This window comes from Tetrao urogallus, assembly GCF_951394365.1.
Source record: "Tetrao urogallus genome assembly, chromosome: 1".
NCBI lineage: Eukaryota > Metazoa > Chordata > Aves > Galliformes > Phasianidae > Tetrao > Tetrao urogallus.
This window is the reverse complement of record NC_136813.1, coordinates 125,353,595-125,373,493: the sequence shown is the minus strand read 5'-3', so window position 1 is coordinate 125,373,493 and position 19,899 is coordinate 125,353,595. Positions and strand designations below refer to the sequence as shown.

At 45.5% G+C, this 19,899-nt stretch overlaps 1 protein-coding gene across 1 annotated transcript in view; it reads left to right on the top strand.

Annotated features, from left to right (window-relative positions):
* Positions 1-3,014: 3,014 nt before the first annotated feature.
* Positions 3,015-19,899, top strand: part of PARVB (parvin beta) — a gene marked incomplete at both ends in the record, with an annotated part of 56,246 nt that continues 39,361 nt past the window's right edge. Inside the window, one exon of the mRNA XM_079547158.1 lies at positions 3,015-3,129. Coding sequence (XP_079403284.1) covers positions 3,015-3,129 — 115 coding nt within the window. The remainder of the gene's footprint in view (positions 3,130-19,899) is intronic.

The window sequence follows — 19,899 nt, the reverse complement described above, 5'->3', positions numbered from 1 at the left end:
CCAATGGTTGAGATGTTCACTGGAAAAAATGTGTTCTAGTTGAAGCGCATGTATTTGAACACAGGCGAATATTTGAAGTTTTTGGTAGGAGAACCCAACCCACTTTTTACACTAGCAAATGCATGGCATAAAACTCCCCTGCCATGAGCAACATGCCTGTTTGAGGAAACAGAACATATTTGTTCTTCCAAAGAAGGAGTATCAATAAAAAGTATTCATCAAAAGGTCCTCCATGTGCAAACACAAGGCAGTTTTACTCTTACTCGCTGTGAGGTATTTGCAGGAAAGAAGGTGTTTGAGGAAGGCAAGGGTTGTCTAATCCAGAAAAAACTGCCTCATTTTTAGTTCAGGTTTACCATACATGACAAAATCAAGTGTAGCACAACATAAAGCCTACAAATTGTTAAAGGCAGTGTTACTTGTTAGTTTCTGTACCAAAGCAAGGTATGAGTGTCTGGTGCAGCAGTAAAGACAATCTGTAAAGACAACCTGAGCAGGGCTGGGGAGGGAGATGTGCATGTGAAGGTAGTGTCTCATTAGATAAGGAGCCAGAGTGATGAAAGTGAGACCATGAAGACTGCTGTTTGCATCAGCTCCACGTTAAACACTGCATGCAGATGGATCCTGATAGCACCCCCTCTTGTATGCCCCATGCAACACAGATCACAGGACCTTGCAACACAAAAGATCAGAACTGAAGGCTGCTGGCAGGCCTGGGACACTCTGAGGAAACAGGAAGAGAAGCTGAACTTATAACCAATGTCTTAAGCAGGATTTCCACTTATTGAAATTAATTTCTGAAATCATGAGTAAGAAATTCTGGAAATGAATGAGAAAAGAGATTTTGTGTAACTAGGACTGATCAGTACTTAAAGCAACAAATGAATTAAACATGCCCTGACTTTACTCTGTGTCTGAACACCAGTTACTCACATCACTAGTATCTCTTTTCGGTTATGCTGCTCAGCTTGTGCAGCTCTTAAATCTGGCAAAGTGGTTCTTGTTATTCCAGGGGGTGCAACTCATCCTACAGAACTGCATACTGCTCAATACCACTGTGAAAGTGCTTTGCATGGGGGATATGGGAGAGCAGGGCAGCTGGCAGAGCAGGCTGGGTGCCTTACCTGTGTGCACTCTGTAGTGAATGGCTATCACAAAACCAGTGCATTGTGTCCATGATGGAGATCGAGCAATCAGGGAAATGCACTCAGGTTTCACAGGTTGCCCTGATATACTTGCTTGCTGTGAGCTTGCTGTGCTCCCCTACAGTCTCAAGCATAGAGTCACAGAATCACAGAACAGCTTGGGCTGGAAGGAAATTAAAGCCCACCCAGTTCCAATCCCCTGCCACGGGTAGGGCTGCTACCCACTACATCAGGCTGCCCAGGGCAACTTCCAGCCTGGCCTTGATTTCCTCCCGGGATGGGGCATCCACAGCTGTTGTGGGCAGCCTGTGCCACTGCCTCATTGCCCTCTGAGTAAATAATGAAGTCTCCCTGGAGTCTTCTCTTCTTCTAGCTTAACAAGCCCAATCCCTTCAACCTTTCTTCACAGGAGAAGTGCTCCAGATCTTTGATCTTTGTGGACACTTTGGGCCACTGTGGACATCCTATGAACCTATGGACCATAGGATGGTCACAATTTGGTTTTTGTCTCGCTTGTTTTTAGAAGAGTCAGATTCCGTCAGAGAGGCTTTGCCTAGGTTTTCCCAAGCTGTTAATCTGACACCAGTCCATTTTTAAGCCTGTGTGTCTGGGGCTCCTGGTGGGAAGCCTAGCAGGGCAGGATCACTGCTCACCAGCCCATCTAGAGGAGCCTGATGCAAATCTGGCCCACAGCTGCTGATGTGAAGATCTGAAATAGACATTATTTAGTAAAATATTTTACTTAAGCTGTGTGGAAACACACACTGTAATGGTAGCGCAGGGCTGGAGGAAATTCCAGATGGGGCAGCACTGCTCAGAGAACCTCATTCATCTGAGGAGAAGCCCCGGTCCAAAAGCCTGCGATGCAGGACAGCACATGGCCAGTGCTCCTGTTCCTTGGCTGCTTTGGGTGCTGGAACAGAGGCATATGATAACCTCTAACCTAATCCGTTAAAAGAAGAACATTAATAGCAGCTGCAGGTGCTGCTCCAGACTGGCAAGTACAGCTCGGATCCAGGCTTTGCATAGTCTCAGTCGCTCTCCTGTTGATTGGCAGAATGAAGCAGGAGGTGTGAAGCCCCTCAAGGAACCCTGTAGTTCCAGTACAGATAGAAAACCTATTAGAGGCACACTGAGGTGAGAAAGCATTGTTTTCTTGAATGCCATTAGTCATTGTGTAAAATAATACTTTCAACAAGGAAAAATCAGAGCAATTACATGCAGATGAAATAGTAAGTAACGGTGTCCTTGTGCCGCAGGGGACTGGCCGAGGTCATGGGCACAACTTTAGATATTGCTTCAGGAGTTAAGTATGCGCACGAGAGCTTGCAGGGTCCAGCCTGACGCTAGGGACTCTCGTGGATCTGCTTTCAGTTCATTTCACACAGCCCCCGTCAGGCTGCCCCTCGCTGTAACGAAAACTCTCCGGGATCTCCCGTTTCCGTGCCCGCCCGCTCCGCCAGGAGCGCAGGGGCTCTCCTCAGCCCTGATTTCCTCGCCGCCAGCAGCACAGCTGGCTGAAACTTCACTTTTCTACGCTATTTTAATTGCGTTCCTTAAGGCGCTCTGTCTGCCGGCGCCGTGAGGAAGCAGCCCGGATCTCCCCGCGCCGTGCCGGCTCGCCATGCGGGCCCGCCTCCCGCCGTGGCAGGGCGCTGCGGACGGCGGCTCCCAGCCCGCCCCCTGCCCTCCGCCCGCCCGCCGCTCGCACGCCCACCGCCACCCGTTCCCGCTCCCCGCCGGCTCTTCGCCTTCGCTCGCGGATCGCCGGGCGCTTCCACCGCTGCCGGGCTTTGTTCGGCTCCGCGAGCCGCTTTAGCGCCCTTCGGGCAGGGCAGAGATCGGGCGGGCTGCCCCGGGCGGAGCCCCATGTCCTCCGTTCCTATCCGCTCCCCGACGCTGCGGCCGCACAGGATGAAGAAGGACGAGTCGTTCCTGGGCAAGCTCGGCGGGACGCTGGCGAGGAAGAAGAAAGCCAAGGAGGGTGAGTTCGCCCGCGCGAGGGAAGGGAGAGGGGAGAGCGCATCCGAGTCCCCGTCCCTCCCGGGCAACCCGCGGCGGGAGCGGCGGGGCTGAACCCCCTTTGTTCTCCGGGCGCGGGAGGGCCCCTGCCGCCGCGGGTGGGCGTGGAGGCGGTTGGGGCGCTTCGGTGGCCGCTGAGCGGCGCCGGTCCCGGAGGGGAACCCCGGCCCCTGCTTCTGTAAAATAAACTTCTGGGAATAAAGGTGATTGTGGGCGTCTTTATTTCTCTGTAGAGGCGCGAGACTGGTAAAGCTGCGAGGGAATGATTAAATCCACCTGTGTTTTGTTCCCGGTCTATCCGTGGCTTTTACAGCTGTCTCGCCCGGTGCTCTTCCATAGAGGCGCAGTCCCAGTGCGCCAGCGTGGGTCATAGAGGGCACGAGGGTGCTGGCGTTCCCCTTCTGTGGAGGAGGTCCTGACAGTGGGGCTGCGCCCATCCCCGGGCACACAGCCTGGCGGGGCACCCCTGCCATGGCCTCCTGGCCGGGTGCTGCCGCCGCCGCCGCGTGTTTTCCAGATCGCCTATTCGCACCAAAGGCTGTGCGGAGATAGGACTGCGTGCTCTGAAGCGGCGCGGCTCCCTATCTGCAAAAAAGTTGTCGTCTTGCCAGCGGACTTGATAAAGATGGCCTGGCCCTGCGTGTGTGCAAACTTTTCCCCTAAGTGTCTGCTGCTCCAGGACCGCGCTCTTGTCGCCCTCTGATTCCCTTACTGACCCAGTGCCCGCTTCTGTGGTGGAACTCATCTCCTTGTTCCAAACCGTGGCCATCTGCACATGTGAAATCTGGATGTTGGTTCCATATGCCTCAGTGCAGTTGGGCTTTCTGGTGGGCTAACATCAGCCTTGGCTTGTTCTGGTGCCTGATGGATGTGGAGCAGGGAGGTAATTCCAGTGTCAGTCTTTCTGAGTGTGCTTTGCCCTTCTCTGCTCACTGCCCCTGATATTAAGAAGGCATTTTGGTAATATTGGGGATATTTGCCCTCAAAAATGCAGCTTTGGGAAATTGCTTCTCTTCTCATGGCTGTTTTGGTGTGGCTTTCTGGTATTTCCCCTGTTATCTACTTTTAATCAAGTTTCTCCGTTGTGGTTGTGCTGAAGAGCTGCTGAAGCAGCTACGCCTTTTTGGTGATGTCACTTACTGATGAAGGAAGGTGATAGAGAAAGCCCATCCCCAGGAGCGGATGGTGGCACGTGCTTGGAAAACATACTTTACTTGGAACTGACTTTCAAACCTGAACAGGTTGACAGCTTCGCTTCCTCAACAAGAAGCTTCAGCGTGGCAAGGTGATGTTTATTAGGGTATGGTCTGAGGCCACTGGCTTGGTTTGCTGCTTTGGCAACCCGTGTGGCCACAGCTCCCTTTAGCTCTGGGATAGCAAGTTTTAGCAGCTGCCTTTGGTGCTCTTTGGGGACTTGTATCTTGCAGTGATAGCGTGGTCATGCTTTTGCCAGTGTGAAGGAAATGGAAGTGCGTGACTCAGCTTTTAGTCAGAGTATTCCTTCCAGTTTCACAAGGGGAACAGAGAAAAGACAGCGCCCATGCCTGCAGACCACCTCCTCTGCACAGTTTATGATGTGTTTATGCACAGCACTGTGGTGCTGCTGTTTTAAGGGGAAATAGCTTACTACTCTTCTAGATTCTCCTCTGTTGGAAGTTTTAAGGTCTGTGGAAGGCATGCTCTGCAGGTTACTGCACACCATAGTGGGGTAGCTCTGAAATGTGGGCCATGGAGAACACAGCTCTGACCAAGGGGACGAAGGGCTCAGCTGTGAAGAGGTGCTGGGCTGGGATCAGCGTTGGGGAGAGAGGCTCTTCCAAAGCTTGCACTGGGACATGGACACAGAAGCAAATTGCAGAGCTGGAAGCTCAGTCTTGGTATGTGATTGTGAAGCAGAAGTAAGTTGGAAGCTCACTGAAATGGTACTGAATTGAGTTGACTGACCACATAAGAACTGTACAGGCAACTTTCTCCTGGGCTGAGGAACCACTCCACCCGTGGGGACTTCCTTGCTTCCCTTCAGGCAGCTGCTGCTCAGCTCCCAGTGGACCAGCAGAGGTCAGTGATCTTCCAAAACTAACTACTATCCTTCCCACCAACTGCTGTCCCCAGTAGCAAGCTGAAAGCTTGGCTGCTGACTTGCCACAGGCAAACCATTCTTGCCTCTAATAGCATGAGAAGTAAGCAAACCAAAGCTCTTAATACATTTTGCTTTCACTAGTGTGTCTTTTGTATCACAGCATAAAGACAGGCCTGCTATGTGATAGAATAAGGGGGAATGGTTTTAAACTGAGACAGGGGAGGTTTAGGTTAGATATTAGGAGGAAGTTTTTCATACAGAGGTTGGTGACACACTGGAAAAGGTTGCCCAAGTAGGTTGTGGATGCCCCATCCCTGGAGGCATTCAAGGCCAGGCTGGATGTGGCTCTGGGCAGCCTGGTCCAGTGGTTGGTGACCTTGCACGTAGCAGGGAGGGTTGAAACAAGGTGATTGTTGTGGATCTTTTCAACCCAGGCCATTCTATGATTCTGCAATTTTATTGCCATCTTGACTGTATGTGTGTACAGACCTTTAAACTGGTCCATGCAGCAGTTGGAGTCCAGTTATATTATCCTTTTATTGTTTGTGCATGACTTGGCCGTGTGCTATATAGCTCACAGAATCACAGAATGGCCAGGGTTGGAAGGTACCTCAAGGATCATGAATCTCCAGCCCCCCTGCCACATGCAGGGCCACCAACCTCTCCCCGTTTAATGCTAAACCAGGCTGCCCAGGGCCCCATCCAACCTGGCCTTGAACACCTCCAAGGACGAGGCATCCACAACCTCTCTGGGCAGCCTGATCCAGTAGAATGATGCTGAAAAAAGGTTTTATTACTTAATAGGGGTTTCTTTTTTAAATTGTGATAGGCAGCCATGCCATAAACAACTGTTATATGTGGCTATCAACCCATAAGCAGTGGAGTGTAAATATTTTTTGGCAAAGTCCTTCATAACATGCTGTAATCTATTTCTAGGGAGCTTATATTCAGAGGAATGTTCACTAGGCCTATCAAGGCTGTCACTGTAAGTTTGTAACTTTTCTTTACAGTGGGATGGTAAATACCCATTCCTGGGTATGGTGATGATAGTGACTATGGTGATATTCAGGGTGTTGACTGTGGCTTGTTAGTAACTTTGCTGCTACTCCTGCTTTAGCAGCATGGCATGGTGTAGTGCTTTGTTAGCAGGTGCCTGGAGATGAGGTAAGGTTATGATTTCAGGTCCAATTCCTCAACATTTTAAGAGTAAGATTCTGTAAGTTGTTTAACTGCTTGGAATGCTTGGAATTTGTCCCTCGAACCTTTGTTTTACACCACTGCTTCTTATACTTTTGTTTCTGAATTGTTATGACTGAACCTACTTATTAGTCAACGCTGGCTTAAAAGAAACAACAACCACTGTTGTTCATTGGGAAACAATTTTTAATCCAATTTCCTACAGCCGTGGTGTGTGATCTCACTGTCTGACTCCTTCCTTCCTCTTCCTTCCTAGGAATGTTTTTAACCCATCGTTTGGCTAAAAAGGAGAGAAAACTGCCAGCCATCAGGATGATTAAATGACCACAAACTTTGTCAGAGCGAGCGACCAGTTACAACAGAAAGATCTCAGTGGAGCACCAGCGCAGGAAAAGCTATGAGTGATCTCGACCCATGTAGGATAGGAAAAAAAGCACGTGGGAGGGAAGCTATAAGGGAAAAGGAACTGTCTATGGGGAGAGTGCTGGGCGGGGTTGTGTATTTCTTGATGTTACAATAGGTTGTGACACACACTGTGAGAAAAGCAGGATGTGTTAATTCCAGTGCTCATGTCACCACTTGGATTACAGTTTTTCCCCGCATGAGGTTATATGGAAATGTGCATAAAATGTTCATTTGCCTGGTGTTACTGTGAAGTACCTTTGTCTCGGTATATCTTGGGCATTCAACGCAGATCTGTGCCAAATCAGCTTTAAGTAGCTTAGGAAACTGTTGGAGTGCTGGTAGAACCCATAGCAGATGCTGGCTGTGAGCTACTTTTCAGACCCTCTAAAATATACAGTTCTGAATAATGCTGTATTTTATCTGCATTGATAAAAGGAACTAAAAAATACACGTGTCTCCTTTTTCCTGTTGTTAAACAAGTGATGTCCTTGTACTGAAATAAAGGAGCTATTTTGCTGCCAGTTTCAATGCTGGGTTACTTCCAGTCCTTTGATTTCCTCATGACACTGTAGGAAAGACGTGGGCAGCAGGTGTTTGGCAAAATAAATTTTCTATTATTATCTGTGTGTGTATCTATACATAGGTTTTATGGAGGAATCAGCCAAAGAAATACAACATGCTTAATTTTGCTCAGTGTTGTTTCCCAGTGACACAATTGAGGGTGGATGTAGAGATTAGGAAAATGCTCCAGAAAAGAGCAATGTGTGGTGCTTGTCATCAGTGGTGGAGAGAACTGACTGCTGCAGGAGGCAGCTGCATAGTATAAAGCTTTATGCACATCAGGGCAGATTGAAGGAGTGGTTTTAGGGTCTGTGCCTCTGTGTAACAGTGAGATGCTGTATCTGGGAATATTTTCCTGCCTCTCTGGTGTTGGGGTACTTGGGCAGAGGTGCTAAATTACCACCTGTATCCAGCAGCACTATGCAAGTTGAAGCTCATCTCCAGATTGTTCAGTTAGAACTGCTTGTGCTGCCCAATCCATTTCAGCTTTCTTGAGGGAAGAACAGGAGGAAATAAGCTCACAAGCAGAATTAAATTGGAAGAAATTGTTTCTTCGTAGTTCCTTTAAAATTGATGGGGCTGCTTGTGCAGGTAATTGCTCTTTGGAGAAAGAATTGGTTCAGAAGCATGTTCCTTAGATCTACCTCATTGCCTCTTTGTATGAGTACATCTCAACTCCAAGGTGTGCCCTTGAACTCAACAGGATGGGAGAATTGGAGTTAGCTTGGAAAACAGATCTCATTATCTTTCATTTGAGCAGGACACGCTGAATGCTGTTAGAAGCTCTGTTTTCAGTGCTGTCTGTTGCATAGTCTCTAGAGGTGTGTCAGTGTGAATGCGCTGCAAAAAATTGAACTCCTCTGTCTCAGTGTGTTATAGCTTTGCTTTAGTGGCTGCTTGAGACTTCTAACAGAAGTATTTAGCTTTGAAATGATTCTGAGAGGTGCCTTTGATGTAGATACTAGAAAGATACAAGACTGTAAGGCAGTCTTAACTTAATCTTCGTTCACCTTGCAGGTGGCACTCATGCTGGCAGTGTTATTTATGTTGGGGATTTGTCCTGCTCACAAGCAGTCTTTGCCAAGTGGATGGCTTTTTGTGCTGGCTGTGCCCATGTGTCCTACCTCATAAACTGGTGCTGGAGGAGTAATTACTTGAATTGCTCTGATGTGGAACTGGCCTTTGGTGTTCAGATGATGCCCAGAACGCTCAGGATAGAGTCTGCTGCTGCTGAGTGCCTGTGCTATACTCCTGAGGGGCATCTGCGTTTCTGACAGGCAGTGAAGTGCTGAGTGACCTAAAGGTACCTGCTGCTCCTGCATTTCTCACCTGAGAGGAAACAAATCTGCCTCCCATAAATCTCTGAGATACAACGTGATATAAGCTGCTTCTGGTTGCTTTTGACTATCTGCTGACCTGATAATCACTGTGTTTTAAGGCTTTTCCTTTTAATAAACTGGTGGTAGAACTTGCTCCATCTTCTGTTACTCTCTGTGCTTGTAGTGTGTGGAATTGAGTTTGCAGCTGGATGGAGAGACAAGTACAGAGTGCGAAGGGTTGAGTTCTGTGTTCCTGGTTCACTCAAGAATGTTTGCTGCAGTCTGAGAGGATACTTGGCAGGAAGCACATTGATTTGTGCATCATCGTGGGCTGTTGCTGCTGCAGTACTTGATCAGAAGATGAGATGGATGCTGGTTAATCAGAATTATTTGCTTTTAAAGAGAAGAATTGGCATATAACGATATTGAAGCCACATACCTTTCTAGATAATGCGTGCACATCCATATGTGCAGACATAAGCAAATTCAAGTTGAACTTTCTACTGTAAATTTAAGCAGAGAGAGAGTCCTAAATTTCCAGTCAGAACCTGCAGCCTAATTGCTGAGTTTTCCTGTAGGGCTCATTTGTACCTCTGACCAGATCCGTCTTCAGTCTTGTCTTGCTGATTCAGTTCTGATGTTGTATTCTGTTCTGGCAAATGTTTTATTATAGATAGTTTATGTCAGTGTCTCCACCAAGAAAAACTTAACGTGCACAAGAATAATCTTTTTAACAGTGTCATAAAAAATCATGTTTTACTCTATGTCAAGGCGAGGATGGTTTGTCCTACACAGCTTTAGGTATCGCGTCTCACTGACACAGTAGAGTTTCCAATTACAGTTGAAAGTTTTTCTTCCACACAGGATGCAGCTAGAGCATGCAAAATAGCTCTGCTGCTCTGCGATCTGGATTGAAAAAAAAGTGACTTGCTGTTATATGACAAAACCAGACATTCTAGAATTGCTTTATCTTTGAAGTTAAAACCATTAAAATAAAATTAATTGTAAGGACGCTGGTATATTTTATCGTAAAACCTTCGCAAGGTGCTTATTTATGCTTTCAGACTCTTAAAAATACTAATGCAAGGAATTAGAGAGTGACTTCTTTTCTCCTTAAAAGCTAAGCTACCTCACTTCAAGGCAATTGTCCAGCGATATCTGTTTCTCTTCATTTCTTCTAAAGGTTTTGTTAATGTTGATATCTTGGGAGAGACTTCCTCACGCAGGCATCTGGCAGTTTCTCTTATGAGGAGCATATGGATGAGCCCTGTGAGACTCTGATGTATGGAGGGCTGCACGCGGAGCTGATGTGGAGTGGGGGAGCTGCAGGGTTGTGCGTGACCTCATGCAAAGTCTGTGCAGATGCTGTTTGCTGAACAGTGTGAACGGGGGATCCCTGATCCTGCTGGTGGGTCTGTGCAGAAGATTAGGCTGTGCTCTGCAATGCCTGTTATCGCACAGTTTAAAGTGCTTGTATTTTCTTTAAGAGTTGTGGTACTTCAGATCTCCTTATAAATACAAATATACCCTACTGATTTGCATGTCGGCAATACAGGAATCTAGAAGACTAAGTATAGCTGTGCATAGCAGTGCATATGTATTTTAAGAACTGCTACAGGCCAGCTGATCCAAAAAACACAAGAAGCTACTCAAATTTTTCAGCGCAGTGCTTGGAGCTTTAGATCATACCTTGATGTTGGAAGATCTGGGAGATTAGCTGGCAAGCTCTTTTCATTGCAGAAGCATGTCTGAACAACTTGTTGCTAAGGGATCTGAGGTTATATGGTCTGCAGTGAGGCCAGCGAGAGGCAGAATCTGCTGGTTAGAGGGTCTGGTGCTTCAACAGTTAAGAGTTTTGCGATTTCATTGGGATGAAAATTTTGTGCGTATATCTTCTGTGTACAGTTGTCATGAACACAACTGAGAAGCTTCAGCTTTGTAGGCTGTAGAAGCACAGTAGCTGGTACTTGAAAGCTGTTCATGAGGGATTTGCTTTTTGTTTTCAAAGGGAATCGTGGTCAAATCTCTGGGGCACCACTAGGAGTCTTGACTTGCCAGCGTAAACCTATGAGGGGGGTCTCTGTTGGGATTCCTGGGAAATGATATGTCAATGGGAAAATAATAGTACTGATAGATAGATATATGACATGAACAAATAAGGAGGAAGAGTCTTCTTCATGTGGCATAATCTGTTTTTGTTGTTGCCCATGCTGCTTCTGATAGCGCTGAAGGCTTCAACCTTTCCTTATAACCCTGGGCTCTCTTTCCATTTTTAACCTTTCTGTGCTCTTATGTCAGTGGTCTTCACTTGGTCTTCACTGCGCTAGCAAGCTAAAACCATCTCTCAAACTCCTCACAATTGCTTTTGGAGGCCAGAAAGCTGGTAAAAAGGAAGGAAGGGGAGATGGTGTCTTTTTTTTGCTCTGACCTCTGCTCATTGTCACAAACATCCAGGATGGATGTTTGGTTGAGGAAAGCAGCAGTTTAAAAGTCAACCACGTGGCTCCAGACCTATATCAACCCATGCTAGTCTGGACTTGATTGATGGTGTGGGTTCTGTCATGGTACAGATTATCTGTCACAGTGTTCACTGAAAGGTGCCTTACTCTGCACCATGCTCCAGTTGCACTCTTTGTTGTGGTGGCTTTTGTGTTTGCTTATCCACTCTCTTGTACATTCTCTGTCTGCGCTGTGAAATGTGCTGTGTGTGTGCACTGTTACTGATGAAGCTTAGCTTCTCCCTCAGGGCACTGCAAAATCAGGTGATGCAGTTGTCAGAGCTGTTAGCTGCAATTTGCAAAGTATGCATGTCTGCAGCAGGTTTTTCCCTCAGTATAGGGCACATACCTGCAGCGGCCCTTGCTTTATGTGCTGCCCCTGTGACTGTGGTGTACGTGCCTTTAGTAGTCCTCAGGTGTGACACTGGCTCATCCCTAGGCTGAGGATGGGAGATGGAGGGAAGTATGGCATGTGTTGTAGCTAGAGAGAAGGTGAAGGGCAGGGTAAGCACCGGGTTGGCTCTTGAGGCTTCTGCTGCATGACAGGCTGCCCAGTGACAGTACACACCAACTCCACCTCTGCACCCTCAGCTGAGGGCAAGGGAGCTAAACCAGCCTGACTGATGTGGGTGACAGTGACCCCTGTTTGCCTTTGGGAGTGGGCTGAGTGTGGAGGGGAAACAGGAACTCTGTATTGTGCAATCTGTAGATCAGTGACCAGCGGATCTCTCTGGGGTGAAGTGCATTCAGCCTGCTCAGATGTAGGCTTCCTAATTTGGGCTCTTGTTGGCGAAGTAGAAAGCCGTGAGAAGACAAAATTTTTAACTTCTCTTATTATATATGTAAAATGTATTTTTATTTTTAACTTCTCTGTGTCATACATGTATATATAATTAAAGTGGAGAAATATTTGGCTAATATGTGTGGTTTTAGTATTATGTAGTTTGAATCTGTCTAAGTCTTGCTCTGAAAGCCACATGTGGAGAGGACATACACACCTGGCAGCGTGTGCTGGCCTGGAGCTGTGGGCGCTTAAATCACTGTCACTTCCTCATGGGAGAACATACATCTGCACAGCAAAGCTTCTATTTATAAGTGCTGGACATGTAATTTGTTACTGTACGCCATCTGTGGGCTTCTCTCCAGAACCTTTAGGCTCAGAAGGGAGGCCTTACCATGTTGTTCTGGTTTTGGCTTCCTCAGGGGCAGTTGAAAGGATCTTTGGGAATTCAGGTTTACCTCTCACTGATTTTTTTTTCCTCCAACCTGGCTTCCTGACAATCCCTGAAACCTGTCTGGTGATCAGATACAGTTTGTGTTTTGTTTATAAAATAGGCAAGCTGCTCTGACTCCTGGAATTCCAGTTGCTTCTTTAGTTCTTTCTTTCAGTAGTTGAACCGTAATGAAATAGAATGAAAAAAAGAAATAGTGTTTTATCCATTATAGCTGCCATGTGGCCTTATTACTGATCTTTTTATTAGCTGAGGTGGTTGCATACACGGTCTCTTTGGAGTAGGGAAAGAAACTGTGAGAGCTGGATGAAGAGGAGAGTGATTCTGATGTCTTCATGGAGCACAGAGTCTTTTTCACTGGCTTTAAATAGAAAAATGTGTAATCCTCAGAAAGTGTCTTTCCACTAGGTCTGTTTGGCAGATGTATGTATATATGTTATTAAACAGATACAGACTTTTGTCACTTTTAAAATAGAATGGTGGTGTTTGGTCTGAGGCTTGCCTAGTCCAGCACACAGATTTAGGGACAGTGAAGCTTTGCAAATTAATAGTGTTTCCTTCAGAACTTGTAGAGTAAAAGAAAGTACCAGGGTGTACAGGCTTGTATTTCCTAATTAATATTCTTCCTCAGCATCAGGGTTGTAAAATCGTCCCTCATGGCTATTGTTGGCCTTCTTCTCCATGCATTGCTCCCAATACTTTTGTAGTGAATTGGTTCCACTGGAAAATTAGGCAGGATGCAAGAGTGCATAGCTATGTCTTGAATCTCTAATGAATTCTGTCTGTCAGAGATCTTGACTGTATAATGGAGCCTTATGTTTGGGAAAATAGATTTTAATAAGATGCGAGATGTCATGCTCAGATTGGTCCTGCTGTGCCAGATGACTGTATCTGTCAGCAAACCAGGCTGCCTCAATTGCATGTCAAGCAGTGTCTGATGCATGAACTGTTAAGGCTTTTTTTTGTATGTGAAAGTGGAGACAGTCTCAGGTAATCTCATTAACATGGCAGTAGTCCATGTTCGAGCTGGACCTCTGCAAGTCCTTGCAGCAACATTTTTCTGAATCTGTGGAGCTGAGTCCTTTGAGGGTCCCTTGACTGGGGCAGAGAGATGGTACACGAAAGATGAGAGGCACTGGCCTTTGGTACCCACTATCTACTCAGTGGTTGAAGTAGAAAGGTTTAAACTTGTTTCCATGAAGTGTCTGGGATAAGTGGGTGCTTGAGAGATTTTCCTTTTACTACTCACACAGATTCAGGCTTACAGTTTTCCCTCTTGGCCATTTACAATGTGTCAAGATTAGGCCACAGTCTTGAAAATATCTGCTTTTACTGCAGTACTGCAGGTGTAGTTGTATTAACTCAGTGAGAGGCTGTAGCTTAAATAATCATTTTGGATCCTATCATTATCATCATTATCATTTAGTTTAGCGTCATCTAGTTTAAAAAATGTGGTCACTGTGGCTGTTCTCTGCTGACATCAGTATATGAGCTGTAAGAAAGCTAAGGAATTGTGTTTGACTGAGCCATTATTTTGGCATTTGTTTGTTTTATATCCTGTCTTTTCAACTGTGTATTCCCGGTTGCTTAATTCCTGTCATTTACATGTTAACCAGACAAGTCATAGGCATCAGTATCTGCTGATGTAGTTCAGGATATGTTCTTCAACCAAAAAGAAGTGTGTATTCCTTTTCTGTAAGTATTGTGTATGTCTTTTCAGTAATTGCAATTTTTAGTGACTTTCCCTTCCATTCATGGTGTTATGCCAGAATCCTGGTAGAAGGCATCCTCACTGGGCTCCTTTATTTGATAAACGAAAGTGATGTTGATCCAGTAGTTGGTAAGAGGACTGTCAAAGAATGAAAACACCTGAGCATGTGAATTCCACTTACACGCTGAATGCACAGGCAGTGGTGAGCACTGCTGTTCCAGAGAGGCCGAACAATTTGCTGTGTTGCAGCACAGCTATCCAGGTGATTCTACAGAACAAGATTTGGAATGTGAAAGATTTCATATTTATTGGAAGAGCAGAGTAACTGATCCATGTGCAAGAAAATGGGCTTAAAGGTTGTGCTGTGACCCTACACAGTCTCTGCCTGAGGGGCGGTTCTGCTGGGCAGGCCCTCAAGTCATCTGCCATGCAACAAAGATGGGCAGCTGTCTCCTGGATTGTATTAGCAGGAGGACAGCCAGTGGGTTGAGAAGAGTGATTGTATCCCCGTGCTCAACATTTCCTAGATCCCAGTTGGAGTACTGTGTTCAGTTTTGGGCTCCTCAGTACAGACTGTACTTTGGAGCACGTTCAACAGTAGGCCACCAGGATGACTTGGGGCTGGAGCATTCCTGCTGTGAGGACAGGCTGAGTGAGTTGGGCTTGCTGAGTCTGGGGAAGAGGTGAGTTCAGGGAGATCTTCTATAAGCAGCCTTCTAGAATCTGTGAGGAGATTACTGAGAAGATGGAGCCAGATTCTTCATGGTTGTGCATAGTGGAGGAAAGAGAAAACAGGAATAAATTGAACCCGGTGAGATTCAGACCGGAAAAAGGGAAAAAACTTCTTAATGATGAGGACTATGAGGCCATGGGACAGGATGCGCAGATGCTCTGTGCAGTCTCCATTCCCACAGGTTTTAAGATGTGGGATAAAGCTCTGGACACACAGGTTTCATCTCAGAGCTGACTGTACTTTGAGGAGAAGGCTCACATAGAGACCTCCTGAGGTCCTTTCCACCCTGAGCTTTTCTTCTGATCTTCTGTGGCTTCCTAGGAAGTTAGATTCTTCAAGGGCTGCAGTAAGTGCATTTCATGAAAGGCACAACAATGACAAGTCTATGGCATAATGATTTCTGAGCATGTGGGTGTACATGGGAGCTTTGTTTTCCCATCAGGGGCCTTTGACTTTTTTTGCATAAGGTACTAGTAAGAGTACAATTTTTTTCTCTCTTTCTCTGTCTGCCTTTCCACTGGGAAGGAAGACATTGATTTTACCACTTTGCTGCACTGACTGCTTTTTATGTGAGGGAGTGTCAGAGAGGCTGTGTAGTTGTAAAACTCTTGGGAATGACCAGAGCTGAGTTCAAAGGTCTTCAAAATGTCTAGCCTCACTGGAAAACCACCTTTTCTAGCTTTGAAGATGTGATATTATCTGTGTAAAGCCTTTAAAAGAGACCACAGAAAGCTGTATGGCACACTGTATGAAACATGGGCATCCTAAACAAATAAGCAGATAATATAACTGCACTTGTTTCTGACACTTGGTGAAATGCAACGTTATCTTGTATTGGCTTTTGTTTCATGATCACATTTTCTTATTCCTTGAGGACTGTGTTTGGGAGACTGAACTCGAATGGCAATGTGAGGCCTGGCTTCTTTTTTTCGGTGTGGTGTTCGGCAGCATGGTTAGGAAATGATAATGTCTCATACTTAAACCAGGCAGAGTTAAGTGTCTGAGTAGTCTTGTTGGAGCTATTACTTTCTCTGTACTTTTCCCTTGTGGACTGACTTTTATCTGACCGTAGGCTATGAAATGTGGACTTTCTGTTACTGTGGGGTTTGTAGCTCTTATCACTGAAGTGGTTGCCTTGGCAGTGTTCCTGTAAGCAAGAAGTAAAATAATTTTCCACATATCACTGACCTGGAAACCCTGAGGAAATTTCTTTGTATTTTTTCAGTTTGCCTGTTTAGTGAGATCTTTCAGTTCTTTTTCAGTACATATGTTTACTGCCTTGGATGCAGTCAGGTAGGAGCAAAAAGTACTCAGAAAAAGTTGTGTTGGCTGTTTAGAATAAAGTTTGAAGTCTGAGGCACTGCATATCCCCTCATTAGTCCTGTATGTTCTGGTGAACTGAAATCTAATAATCATCAGAAAATCCTAAATATACGTGTTGCAAACACAAGTTTTTTTTTCAGAGTTTTCCTTGTCTTTCTGAGTGACATTTGGGCAAGTCCATCAATTAGTCATATGCAGTTTTTGTGGTTTCCAGGATCATTTATCTCAGCTTACTCTTCCTGTAGAATCAAGCTGCACTAGCAAAAAAAAGATGCTTTTTTTGAATTGCAAGTCATAGCTCTAGCTCCTTTCCATTTGTGTAGAGCTTGTTTGTTGACTTCTGTACCATCAGCTGGAGAAGACAGTGCTTTTGTGTTACGTTGTGTGTTCATCTGCCATCACTGCCTTCAAAAGTGAGTCTGTTCCTCTGTACTGCTCTTGACATATTCAGAAAAAGAAATAACATGAAATGTTTTTGTGTTTACACAGTAGACTGCTTTTGGTGGTTGTCAATCTCTTTGCCCCTTTGGAAAGGGGGTTAAGGATGTGGGGAAGGTGGTAAAAGCAGGTAAAACTACTCTTGCTGCTAGTTGGCTAAGTGGGTTTAATTCGGGTATCTACAGATGAAGTCTCAAATCGTGAGGGAAAGGCAGAAAGAAGGCAGTGGAAGGATGGAAGTAAATTCAGTCGTATAATGAATTAATTACCATGAGCAACAGTAATGACTTTTTTGATACTGAGCTTGATGAATTTTGAGCTGTTGGATTTGTATATGGGATCAGAGAAAAAGCTTGGGGGATGTGTTAAACTTCAGTGCTGTTTTTTCTGATTTTGTCATGTTGGAGAAAACAAGAATTGAATGAATGGACTGGGCATCTCTATGCCTGAATGATGGTTTCAGCTCTGCTACTGACTCTCGGTGACTGGCTTGACTAGCTCGGTGGCTACACTCATCAGACTTGCGTATTTTAATGAGTTGATTCTGTTTTTTGGAGTTGGTTTTGGTTAAAGAAGTCTTTGTGATGCTTGGCGCTCCTTGAAATCAGTCTGCTTTGGTAGGGATCTCAGACCAAGCCCCTAAACTGTGAATGTGTGGTTCCCTTATCTTTGGTTTTAGAACTTGTGACATTTGCAGTACTGTGGGATTGCTACTGTAATGTCAGTGCTGGGAGACTGAAGCAGAGCTGACTAGTTTGGCCTGTCTGCAGAGTATGCTATCGAGTGCCATTTTCCTTACTTGAAAACCTGACCTGTAGCTTTATAAATATTTTAAAACATCATTCTTTTCCTCAGTCTTATTTCTGCCACATTTTTCTATTCTGCCATTGTGTATCTGCACAGTAAAATTTATTTCTTCCCTGTCTCATCTGGTTAGTTTTCAGCCACACTGTGCCCATGCTGTGTCGTAGCATGGGTTCTGTGCATGAAGAGGAAGGGGTGTGTGGCAGCAAGGGATGGAAGCGAAGTCTGTAGTGCCCCTCTGCTGGCAGCCTGGATGCCTGCCCAGTGCAGACAGCTACGTAAGCATGGCTCAGCACAGTAATTAAGGAAACAGGAAGTAGGGACTCGCCACAGAAATGATGAGTCCCAAGGTGGAGTTTTTGTTTCAGCTCCGAAGCTCTCTATATGCTGTGTTTAAGCATGCATCTTGCTTTTCTGCCTTACGGAATCTATTTCTTTGGGTTCCTGATTAAGTGTTTACTGAGTTGGTGTTAGACTTATTGCATGAGTGAAGCAGAAATGCACTAAAATAGACAAGATAAGTTCTGGCCTTGTCCTGTGCAGCTGCAATACTGGAGGAGGGTTGATAGGTATGCTGGAAAGACCCAAAGCTGTACAGAGTGGCTCTGCATTGATATTGTGGGCTCACCTTGGCTTTTATCATTATCAATCTGTGCCCATGCAGCTGTGGGTCAGCTCCAGCTTTGTCAGGTTTTACCAGAGCCAAATTAATACCTGCATAAGGGTCATTTTTTGTTACTCAGCAGTACAGCGGCACTCGTCAATTGGCTGCTGTGTTGCCTACAGCTGATAGGCTAAGGGGAGGTTTCGCAGTGCGGTTTGTGGCTGGATGAGGGCTGGAGGTTCCTTCTGGCATGGCAGCACCTGTGTTAGCGTCCACGGGGCTGTGCGGAACATTGAGTTGAAGCAGAGAACTGGTTCAGCAGGCAGCAGCTGGCTTTATGTGGAATTCAACTTTCCTGCTGCATTAAAGTGAGCCCTGCCATTATGGCTAAAAATCTTTCTGCTTCGTAATAACAGATCCTCATTTTGTTTGGTTTGGTGTAGCGTTGCCAGTGCTGGCAGTGTTGTAAGCTGCTTGTGGTTGCTGTGGTCTGCTTGGAGCCCTTTTCTCCCAGGTTATGTCTTGCCACCCTTAAGGTTGCCTTCCTCATTCTGGGGTACTGTTACATATGAATAGCTTGCTTAGGACAGCCATAGCAATGTTGGTATTGTCTCAACACAGGTGTCACCCCCCAAAAATGCAATATTTTTTTCATCACCATAACAAAAAATAGCTCGCTAGGTAAGAATTTTCAAGGGAGAAAAACTGAAAACAGTATTTCACTGTCACAAAACTGGCACAAAACAAAGCTCCAGTTTTTTGTAAAGGTTTCTGACTGGTTGCCATTATTGCCTGCGCTAACACCACAACCAATACTGTTTTAACACTGACAAAAACAGGGGGGTGATCTTTGTTCAGGCAATCACAGAACAGGCCGCACTCATCCTTTTAAGTTTGACTTGTTCGTATCTGCAACTGTGGCTTGCTTGTTGAGACCAAAGCAAAAGGATTATTACAGCACTTTTCCAAAAACTGTCTTTAGCTTTAAGTTTCTACAAGTGGCAAAGTCTGGCTGTTGTGGGTGCCTTTTTTGCTTGCTGGGGCATACAAATAATTTCCCTTATTACTCTTCTGTTTTGAATGCAGTCTCTCAGTGCAGTGCCTTTATGTGGATTTGAAGCAGTCTTTCCCTTTGATCTGCCTGGGGATTATTAATTCGCTGTTGTAATTAACGGAGGCTTTGTCTTTCTCCTGCAGTCTTTATCAAAAGATCTCAGAGCCTTTTGTAAATGTTAAGCGATTTGAAATGCGGCAGAGGCTGGTGAATTGTGTGTGTGGTTCATCCCTAGAACAGAGACAAAGAGTCTCACTGTATTTCCTTGCACTGTGCTTGGGGACTGTTTGACATGTGCCAGTACAACAGTCTTCTTGAGAAATACCAGTTTTTGCCAAACTCTCTCTTTTTTCTTTCTTTCTTTTTTTTTAATGTTGGCTGTTCCTTAGGAGGAATTATCTGGTGTGTACGTCCCTCTGGAGGAGGGAAGGAGTGTTGTGCCACTGGTCTGCATGGGGTACCAATGGAATTTTATATCGACTTTGCAGTTTTCAGAACTCTCAGGATTTGAGTTGCAGGCAAGCAAGTAGCTGGTTGAAAAAGTACCATTGGTCCTGGTTGTATCTCTTTGAAGAGCAGTGAGACTCTGGGGGCATGAGAAGAACTTTCTGTGCAGCGCTGGTTGTACAGTCTGTGCACGTTTCCCTTTTGCATGCTGCTTGTACCAAAGAGGATGACAGTTACTTGAACAAGTCGTGAATAGTAGAGCCAAAAGTAATAAAGCAGCACAATAGCTTCCAAAGTTAGGGTTTAATCATGAGATGAAAGTATAA